Raw genomic sequence first — 11,482 nt, 5'->3', positions numbered from 1 at the left:
GGGAATGTTGCACCAGGGAGGGGTCAACAGCAGTTACATGTGAAGGGCAGGACTGAATGCATGGAGGGTAAGTACAGAACTCCTAGTGGGGTAGTAGCAGTGGTTAGGAGCAGGACTTGTAACTGAAAGATGGCCGGTTCGATTCCCTGCTGGGGCACTGCTGCTGTACCCTAGGGCAAGGTACTTAACCCAGAATTGCCTCAGTAAATATCCAGCTGTATAAATGGATAACATTGTACCAAAAAAAAAAAAAAAAACCTGAACCTAGGTAAGTCGCTCTGGATAAGAGTGTCGGCTAAATGTCAATAATATGACGTAATATAATGCATGCTCCACCCCACCCCGAGCCCTCCAATAATCCCACTTCAAGCACAGGTCTCCTCAAAGCCAAAGTGCAGATTGGGGTAACTGAATTTTGACCAGTTCTCTCTCCACCAACCCTCTGCCCTGGCCTGGTCACCTGCCTCGCTCATATGCATTTCCAAGTGGTGGCGCTGTTCCCCTGCCGTAAATACTGCTCAGTCTCACTATGCAAACTGTCTGAACACCCGACTCTCACTCACTAATGACACCCAAAGGTCACGAAAATCACCCGTGGAGCACGACAGCGTCAGCTGAAGTTAGAGGTGTGAGGTGGCCTATTTGAACTCTTCAGTGCCACAGGTATGACAAATTAAAATGCACACTTTCAGCATGCTGTCTGGGCTGCCATGTCTTTAGTTGATGGTATGTAATGCTTGTGCTTGCACCTTGTGCTGCATTTGATTTGATGGATGTCTTTTTTCTGCTTTAGCCAAAATCAGCATTGCAACACAGCCTTGCAAGTAACAACTATTAGAAAGTTAAAGACTAATAAATCGACTAATATGACAGATATAAAAGTACTCATCCTGGAGAGGACACTGTGTCTTTTAATGCTGATTATCATGCAATGTAGAGGTGATGTATAGCATCCTTAAAGTGTCTGGTATGACGCAGTGGTGATCAAACCCAAAAACTTCAGGGGTAAGGACTAACCACTGACATAGTCACATTGTAGAGGGGCACACCGACAACTCACTGAAGCTGGATAGTGGACATATTCGCAATCCATTTTATTGCACTGAATATACTTTTTTTTATCCCACCCACTTTATTTGAAATGGTTATTTGCATACTTCTGTTAATTGCACAACCATCACAAGAGTCCTCAGCAGTTATCAAGAGTAAACTATGCACAGCTGAGCAGTTTCAGGCAGGCGGACTTTAACACTAACAATGGCGCTAACAGTTCAGCAGTGGGCTCCTGTGGTGTACTGAAACAGTGGTAAGAAGACAAGCAACAACTCACATCTTTCAGGCAGCCCATGAAGTTGTTGCTGACGGGTGACCCGGGCAGGTCAGCCGTGTTGGGGCTCCCCCCGATGTAGAAGAAGTCGTCGGAGCCCAGCATGGTGTAGTCCTCCTGGGTGTAGCCAGTGGTGGTGAGGATCCCGTCCACAGAGATGGTGACCTGGGTCGGCCCGAGCGCGACAAAGAGACAGCAACAGAGACAGACAGAGAGAGAGAGAGAGAGAGAGAGAGAGGGAGGGAGAGGGAGAGGGAGAGGGAGAAAGAGAGAGACAGAGGGAGAGAGAGGGAGAAAGAGAGAGAGGGAGAGAGAGAGAAGGAGAGAGAGAGAGAGAGACAGAGAGAGAGGGAGAAAGAGAGAAAGAGGGAGGGAGAGAGGGAGAGAGAGAGAGAGAGAGGACGAAGGGTAGAAGAGGAAGAAGAAGAGGAAGAGGCTGGATTAACTGTGGGATGGAGGCAGGCGCGGTTTTGCCCTACCAGGTGTTGTTCCAAATGTTCCTGCTCCACCACGACTCACCGGGGAGGTCACTCTTGAGTGCAGTTGCTGGGTCCAGCCACCAGATTTTCTTTTTTATAACTTTCAAAATCATAAGATACTCGATAAGGTATACATATGTAGTAGCTCATGTGTATCTGAAACAACATACAACATACGTCTCTGTACCAGTCTATTTAGCTGCATTAAAATATCATGTCGCTAAATGGCAAAGGGCCGTATGAACTGTCTTCCGTGTTGGATTAGATAGCCTATACCTCATCTGCCTGGCTTCATTTCAATAAAGATGCATGGGGAGAGCAGCCTCTTTTTAACATTGAAGTTAACAAAGTTCCTTCCTTTCTGCAAAGTTCTCCTCTTGTGAAAGGTCTTTGATCACTAACAGAGCCGTAATGGAGGAGCGGAATCAAAAGCAGGGCTTAAAAAGGGAGTTACACAGATTTCTTTATTATTTTCAAAGAATCCATCTATTGTGCTTTAAGAAGCATCTGAACGCACCGAGAGAGAGCTGTCAGTTTTGCATAATCGTCAGGTATAATGAAAAGCACATTAATTCCGGGTACATTAAACCGCTCCAGCCTGCTCTGAGCTGATTTATTTAAGTGACATTAAAGAATTCATTGATGCCGCACACCAGAACTAAGATAAAAGAAGTATTTTAGCGCTTTAAATGTTCAAGTGAAAAGTAGCTGAGCTGCAAACAGTCGAAAAATGGAAGTGTGGCAGGCGACAGAATATTGAATGCATCACAGGGTGGAAAAATGAATATCTCTCAATGTGTATAACTCGAATATCTAAGGGGGAATCTAATTTTGGGGGGGGGGGGATTGACCTCGACTGTGTGTAATTGCTCACAAGGTTATATTAACAGTCTTTTTTTTTTCTTCATAATTAAGTGACATCGCTGGTGCATTTGACACCAGCTGCACAGAAAGGCTGCAGGCTCTGGCCAGGTGTACTGACGTGAATTGGATTTACAGTCAGACAGCATTCTCTGCTTCAGTTGTGCTTACAGAGCCGACTGGAGCAATGAAAAAAGCTCTCCAGTGTTTAATAAGACGAAGACGACTGTGGAGCCAGAAAAAACTCGAACACACAAACTAAATATGCTTACGGAGAGGAGGAGGATGATTAAATTTGCTACAATACTCTTTTTCATCTGTATGCAGGGTTCACAAATGTCATTCCTTCATTGAATCACAAACTTTTTTTTTTTTTTTTTTACTTTACACAATTTGGTGTTCTAATACCAGTGAGACCATTACCTGCTTAGAGTGAAGTAAACAGTTATCTCCAGCAATGCTTGACTTCTAAGAAAGAGTTGAATTTGTGATGTTTTGGCCCAGACTATTTCTTATTCGTCAAACGGTCATCCCCATAGCAGTTGTTAATATTGATTTCAACTACACATTACATTTCTTTACAAACAGTAAAGTAAAAAAAAATATACGTTATATATCTCCCTTCATGCATTTCACCTTTGACAGATTAATGAAAAATTCCTCGCTGAGCTGCTTAATGCCGTTTGGCCTAATGGCAAACATGGTAGCAGACCATATTGAAAAAGGTGAGTAGAATGAAAATTATATTTGTTCAAATTGGATGTGCCAGTGCGCTTTAAAACAACTTTGCTAAACCCAAGGACTTCTCAAGGGAGCGTGTGGAAAGAACCCGGTCAACTGCACTCTAGAGGACAATCCCCGGCTGAGCGTTTCGTTTTCAGTTCTTTCGATTCATTTTCCGTACTTCCCTAAGAATAGGGCAACGCATTTTTATGTCTGCTGTCGCTGTTTTGGGGACAGTGTGTGGGTGGTACCATTTTGTACGGGATGTGGTTTAACCAGGTCTGGGGGGGCTGGAGAGAGAGAGGAGCGTCCTCATTGGCTGGCTTGGGGGGGTGGACGTTTGAAGAGTTCAGTGGATGGACTGGTTTGCACTCTGGGCAGGTGGGGATTGAGGAGGGGCAAGTTGACCCTGTATGGGCAGGACTGGTTTTGATGGAGTCCTCACACCCCTGTGGAAAAACAATCCGCTTTTTGCTGATAGGCGCTGGTGGGGATCATCAGGTCCCTGTGCCGCTGAAGATGTCTTTTCTTGGAGGAGGGGTGATGGCGGTGGAGAGTGTTAGCGAATTGATAACAAAGTGGTAATTAGCCCCATCCATTTACCATGCTCATGTTCCGTGAGCTGCCAGAGACTACCCTGGCAGTGGGTCCTGTAGTTAATTAACAGAATAATTAATTCATCATCAATAGATAGAACTACCGCCAGCTGCCAGCCACCTGCGAGGATTCCGGACGATGGACATACTGCGAGGTTTAGAGCTGTTTTTGGCTGTTCCTTGCTCCTGTGCCGGAATTCCGTCCCTTGGCTCTCTGAGGCGGTGGGAGAGCATTCACTCCACATCCAACATCAGAGAGACTCACTGATTCAATGGAAGTGGAGCAATCTTAAGAGAACTCACCATCTTCTCCCAAACAGATTTCCATCGACTCACCATAGATACTTGCCCCCAACCCTGGCATCGTTGTGCACATGCAGAGTGCTATCCATAACTTTAAAGTGCATACACTCCCAGAACTGGGTAGGAACCCTGATTAGGATTGACCCAGACAACGTCAGGTGCAATGACGTAGACCAGGGCTGGACAGATCCTGCATGCTCTGTGGCTCTTCAGGACGAAAGCCGAGAGGTTTCAGCACAGAGGAACATTGACATGCATTACAATTTTGAGAGGAAAGACTTTTTTGAGCACTCACAGACTCCGAATGTACAACAGAAACATACAATTCCAGTCAAAAGTTTGGACACACCTGATTAATATAATGGCAAAAATGAAAAAATATTTTTGACGACTTTGAAGAATCTAAAATATAAGACAGTGTTGATTTGTTTAACACTTTTTGGGTCACTGAATAATTCCATTTGTGTTATTTAATAGTTCTGATGTCTTTACTATTATTCTAAAATGTGGAAAATAGTAAAAATAAAGAAAAACCCTTCTACAAGCAGGTGTGTCCAGCTTTTGACTGGTACTGTATAACACTCAAATTCAACACAAAATAATTTCCAAAGTCATTAACATGCTAGATGGAATAAAAAAAATCAATTGCCTTGCGTCATGAAATGCATTTCGGGGGGGCAGGGTTGGGGGGTGGGGGTGCGGGGGGGGGGACAGGTGCCCGGGAGGGACGGTGCTGACTGAGGGAAGAGCGCGCTGAAGCCTCTGACTCACTTTTCCCGCTGTCGCATTGTCTCCCCACGGCTAAAATTAATCACACATCACACAAAGGCTCTCTGCTCTGATCGCCCGTTCCCCTTCTTCCCACATGTTGCGCCGCGGTCTCTCATCAGAGCCGGGCATCGATCAAATTTGCGCTGCTCCGCTCTGCCGCAATCTGGAAACGCCACCTGTTGTACAACCTGTTCTCTCAGTGCCCCCCCCGACTCCGTCCCCCCACACACAATTACTCACAAGCCCGAGAAGAATCAAAACGCACCATTTCCAAATTAGCAACATTGTTAGCGAATTCAGAGACATTTATAGAGTCCATTGCCATTTATGTGTGGGAACCAACACGCCTTTTAGGCATTTGTCACCCAGGAATGTTGAAAATGGGTAGAAAAACAAAGCAGTACTCAGACCTACCCCCCAAGGACATCTGTCTGCATGGAGTCATTTCCTGGTGACTTTGGGTAATGCTGTCAAAATCACTCCCTCCTTCTCACACTACACCTGGGGGTGTTCCTTTTTAGAATCACTCCTGCTTGGCACATATGCCCCTTGTTAGAAGATCAATGGGAGCTTGGCGACAGTTCTGAACCCGTTTTGCCTATATCTATATATATATATATATATATATATATATATATATATATATATATATATATATGCATTTCATAGATTGTAATTTTTAGATCAACCAATATACTGAAAACATGTAAATTATTGCCGTTTCAGTATATTGCAATGCATTTGTGCTTTGCATTAATGTATTGTAAAAATATTTGCAATGTGTTCTGTATGGCTGAACAAAATATTTCTTAGTATACTGTTACTACTAGGAATAAACACGTAACAGAATATCAAAGATATCAAAATATTACGCACATATATCCAAAGTTATAAAATCATGGTCGTCGGAATGTCAGTGAGGAGTGAGGAAATATGAAAATGGAGAGAGGAAGCACAGAACAAACCCTCTCAAACATGGCGGATCCATCGGTTTATACCGGTGGTCCCGACACCTGTGTCTCTACAATGTGTTTGCATACAGTACTACTGCATGCAATTCATAATTCATCATCAGAGTTCAAATATAGCAATGCAACTACATATGTAGCAATTTGTTCATGGTTGGAAAAACAGTAGAACTATGTAATATACATAGGGGAAAAACTGCAGTCAGAGCGCAGACAGCAATGAAATTACTTTGTAGAGCTTAGCATTAGGCTGTAGCGACTTCATTAGCTGAAATGCCATCCAGTGTAATTCGTAAATGAACCCTAAATTAATAAAGCTAGGTGAGACAGGGCTTTGTAAGTTCTTGAAGGGGATATATATGTGGAAAGTATTGTGTATTTGCTGCTAAAAGTGGTGCCGAATTGGCAGTAGGGGGAAGTTTTTCCTACAGACCAAGTGAAGAACAAATGCCTGGTACGGTGATACTATATAAAATCCATTCACACAACAGAACTCTGAGGGCCTTGCTCTCAGTGTTGAGCCTGCCCTCTTCCCACAAGCCAAAAAACTGAATGAAGTGTAATATACTATGCTCTACATTGGTCACAGACAGTCCTCCAAGCTGCACCAAAAAAGAAAAAAAAAATCAATAGTCTGGTCATAAAATTTTCAGCTACCACTTGAGGTGTGATGGAAGTGAGAAAAATGTTGCTTAAACACACCAATGTGTTTTTCCTTCTTCAGGGAGAGTCTTTTTTGCCCGGTAATACTAACATCACATCTCTGAGAGTCAGTGAACGTGTACTGAACATACAAAATCAGCTGAAGGGCTGAGACCAAGCAAACCCTCCTGCCACTGAATGGACCACAGATGCACCATTCATATGATGGCCACATTCATCAGTACTAATCTATTGCATGACTAATTTATTGGGGAAAAATTAACTCCTTTATTCCCTTTTGCACTCCATAATCACTGTACTGTTAAATTCAGCTGAGGTGTGAACTACTGTGCAGGAATCCCTGTCTATAATATTCAATCAAATATGTGCTGTATTCATCTAGTGTGTTTTCATCACTTATCTCCAGTTCTATTATTAATCACCTTATGGCCAGCTAGGAGCATGCAGCAGGACCCCAGACAGTGTAGCTTAGTGGTAAGAAGCAGGGCTCATAACCAAAAGGTTGCTGGTTTGATTCCACTGGGGTGCTGCTCCTGTACGCTTAGGCAACGTACATAATCCATATTTGCTTCAGTAAATATCCAGCTGTATTAATGGATAACCTGAAAAAAAAAAACTGTGAGCTATGTACATGGCTCTGGATAATAGCGTCTCAGTGACAATAATGTAACGTAATGTAACAGCAGCCGGTCCTTGAGCACACCTCTGCGACCAATCAGCACGGCCGCTTAGCACTGCATCATCAGGGGAGGCTGGATAAGAGGGCCAAAGGAGTGGAAAACACCGGAAACAAGTACACGTTTACCCTCCCAGCTGGCCCTCTCCGCGGTGATGTACAGAAGGGGAAAACCTTGGCAAGCTCATCACCTCTCGAGACCACTCACCTTACCGCCACCTTTCCTGGGCTCACAGAGCCAGGGCTGACAGACTGTGCCAATCCGCTTGTGTTGAGTGGCTGCTATTTCCTTTGATTGTGCTGGTTTTGGTTTTCCCCTTGGCTTCCTTCGGGGCCTAACAGAAGCAAAGCTCTGGCTTTTCTCTGGCATATGGTCTCTGGCTGGTATGACTGCATGCACCACATATAATCGCCATGCCGACCCCACATCTCGTGTCATGCTCTCCTTAGCAAGAGCGTTGCAGTGGAGGGCAAAGTAGGACACAAAAGGATAGCACAGACAAAAGAGGATCTACTAATACCCACACTATAAATATATAAACACCACATTAATCACAAACATCAACATAACAGACAATAGGGAAAAACATGTACAACCGGTAAAAAAATGAAAGGAAACAGGATGATAAAACCCATAAATGAAATGTAATTTAGGGTAAAATGATAGAATGATGAAAAAGCAACTCCACATCATACAGAACATTTCAGATTAAGACAAATGGTGCAACGGTGCAAATATAAAGATGACAAACGGCAATAATAAACAAAATACGATCACAGCAAAAATGATGAGATGAGATAACACAGGGACAATCACGCTTCAAACAACAGCATGACTGGCTGCTTAGTTATTTCTCTGTGTCATGTTTCTTCATCGGTTACTTTGGTCTCCATCCTTCATTGGAGACTCAGAGGCACTGGCAAGTTCATTACAGGAAGAACAAACTCTTCCCAACGCGTGCTACACCTGAGAGACCTTCTGCGTGTCTGCTTGTCTGCTGCTGGTTTTCTTGAGTTTCTCTTTTCCTCTGCTTGGAAAATAGTTTCCAAGGTGACTTGTACAGCTTGCAATTCACACCTACGAATGTCAGCTATATTTTCGAATGAAAGGGCAAGAGTGGAAGTTCTAAGAAAGATCTTCATGTTTACTTGCTTATTTCTTTACTTAAGATGCATTTCAATTTGGACTTTTTAGTCCTGTCGAAAAAAAGCCCATGATACCTTAACTACACCTTGGGGAAAGAGATAAGCCAGACATACCAAACGCATGGTGAGTAAATAGCCCTTAGCATTGTTGTTCATAAATGTTTTGTATATCGAAACAAACCCTTCCTCTGGGTTTCATTTTTGAACAGACCGTCCCTACAAGCTGCTGCCATAGATACCTCTCACACTTCCCCTGGATCCCTGGATTACCTGAATGGCCTGGGTTACGTGACAGAATCTTACAGTATGATGGTCCAGTGTTGCCCTAACCCTGACCCAGTGCCCTGACCCTAACCCTAACCCCAACCCAGTGAAGCTCCTCCTCCATTACTGCATTGCATTGTGCAGTGAGGAAGTGGAACCCCAACTATCCAACATAAAGAAATGCAACTAACAGGTAGTGTTCAGTTGCTTGTGCCTGTGTAAAAATCACACCATCCAGAGACCTCACAGCCTGCCAATACAGATCGCCAAATGTGGGCTGTCAACTGTCCAATCAGAGCGCTCATCAAATCCACGCCTGCCTCCCTCCCTCCTCCCCAGCGGCAGGCAACCTCCTGAGCCTCTACTTTGGTTCTCACACTCTGGGTATGTCAGTTCCACAGGTACCCCAGGTGTGTGTGTTTGTGTGTGTCCTCACACTCGCGAGAAGAAAAAGTGACAGGTCTTCCAGATAACATCACTGGGGGGGAAACGACTGCAGAGGCAATAAAAGAAGCTAATGGCTGCCATTATCCATCTATCAGAAGAGCTATGATGTAATCTTGTTTTCTCAGTAACGGCACCGGAGAAAATTAAATGACACCAAAAACTGCTCTTAAAATGTTTACCTCTTACTGCCGTTAAAGAACCAGGAAGTAATTTTTCACCCTTTTTTTGTCTCTTAATTAGGTCATTTATGCAGTTTCATTGGGGAGGGGGGGGGGGGGGGGTTATGTCTTGTTTCATATCTTCTCCTTACATCTCTCATCGTTTTTAACAGAATGAGACGCTATTGATTCGCTCCACGTTTTTGCATCATCGCTACTCTTTGCTCACTCCACTTTCATTGTTTTATCAGTTATAATGTCAATCACTTTTCCCCAGTGCCCTCTGTGAAGTGCTCTGTAACAGTTCCTTTGTTGAGTGAAAAATTCATTGATTGATTTCCCCTCTGTCTAAAACAACTCACTTTACCCACTACTGGCATCGTCATTCCAGAACGGAGATGCGGTCATACTTTGGGCCTACGGTGGATCATTTTACGATGATAAAACCTATTTCCCATCAGGTTTAAGGGTTAAATTACGATGACCTAACATATTTCCCATCAGCCTCGATGTATAATACATGTTTGTAATCACAGCACTGACAGATGGCAATGGGGGTGTGTTGGCAGAAACATTTGTGCGAAATAATAAAACTATTAGCATGTGCTCAGAGCACTTATAAAAACATTAGGGCCTCACTAAAATTGTTCACCTGCATGCTTAGTGAGAGTCTAATGTATATTTAATCTACTGTCTTACAGATCCATATTCTTAGAACATTTACATTTACATTTATTCATTTAGCAGCTGCTTTTATCCAAAGCGATATACAAAAGAGCATATATTGGGCAAACAACAGGCACACGGGCAAGATGTGTACAGGTCATACAATGCAGACAGTGCTGAAACTGAGCACAAGGTCAGTGTAGCGAGACAGAACTAATCTGATCTAAGGTTACATGTATCAAATACAGTCACTGGTGCAAATACAGTCAGGACAATAAAGAGCTGCTATACTACCGAGGCAAAAAAGTGCTACAAATACAACGTAAAAGATAGTGCTACAAGAAAAAAACATATACATATGCTTAAATTACACACTTGCATTTTGTGTGTACAGTAAACTGGGTAATTACTAAAGCGACACTGTTAAAGCAAATTGTTTTGGAGCATATTTTGTATTTTTAAGTGTAATCATGTGGCAATATCTAATGAAACGTCACTACACTGTGAATATGATGAACTAAGAATGGTTTACAATGTCCTGATTAGATAGACCCCTTGAAAGTTGGGATACTGTAGACATTTTTAGAAGGTTCCATGCAACTGATCATGTGTGGGGGGCGGGAATCAAAACAAAAAAGCACTCATTCTTCCAAAACCCCACACTGACAAACTTGCAATTTTTTGGCTTATGTACAGTTATAGTTTTTGGTGGCATGAGTTTTTGGACGTTAGGATCTTGGCCAGACATAAATTCAGCAGTGAGGTGCATTCACACCACTCACTCTCCAATGGCAGAATGCTGCTCAAAACTCAGGACTGATCGCTCCCTTGAGGAGTGATTTAAAGAACAAGGTCTTCAAACAGCAGTGCACCCACAGGACAACTCTGATTAAAACTTGGTGTTTTATGATATGCACCGAGTGCTCTCATGCACGATCGTGCACTGCCAACTTGCCTCTGCAAGCCTCAGATCCGACCTTCCTCCTCCGTTCAATGATGCACGCGCTACTTGTAGCCAGCCAGAGCTTTTATTCTTGAGTAAATGCAGAAACACAGAACTGTGTCAATGAGTCACAAAGAAAAACTCATTATGCAAGGCCAAAAGTGGGATTCTTGCAAAGTGATGATCTCATTTTTTGAAAAGCCAGACAAAAAAAAAAATACTATTTTACCAGACCCACATAACTCCTTTCAGTGAAAGATGTCTTGTGGAAAGAGCAGACCTTGTTTTTCTAAACAATGAAATTGCCGCCATTCACAAATCAAAGAATGCGCTGATACACCCACCAGATGTTTTTCTGCCTGGATTTTTTGAGTGATGAGACAACTATTTGCGGAAAGAGCACAGGAAAAGATGGTGATTTGGCTAACATGCGTCATTGATTGGGGTGGGGGGGGGGGGGTGTTGAGTTCTAACTTATTTATTTCACTGTT

The 11,482-nt window shown here is 43.2% G+C and overlaps 1 protein-coding gene across 21 annotated transcripts in view; it reads right to left on the bottom strand.

Annotated features, from left to right (window-relative positions):
* The window catches only part of nrxn2b (neurexin 2b), a 618,578-nt gene that overhangs the window by 317,732 nt on the left and 289,364 nt on the right, over positions 1 to 11,482 (bottom strand). For all 21 annotated transcript variants that reach the window (XM_036547806.1, XM_036547808.1, XM_036547817.1 and 18 more), the window contains one exon: positions 1,331 to 1,492. In XM_036547806.1, the coding sequence (XP_036403699.1) occupies positions 1,331 to 1,492 (162 nt within the window). The remainder of the gene's footprint in view (positions 1 to 1,330; positions 1,493 to 11,482) is intronic.

This window comes from Megalops cyprinoides, chromosome 16 (assembly GCF_013368585.1).
Source record: "Megalops cyprinoides isolate fMegCyp1 chromosome 16, fMegCyp1.pri, whole genome shotgun sequence".
Classification (NCBI taxonomy): Eukaryota; Metazoa; Chordata; class Actinopteri; order Elopiformes; family Megalopidae; genus Megalops; species Megalops cyprinoides.
Note: the sequence above shows the minus strand (reverse complement) of the source record. Positions and strands in the feature narration are given on the sequence as shown.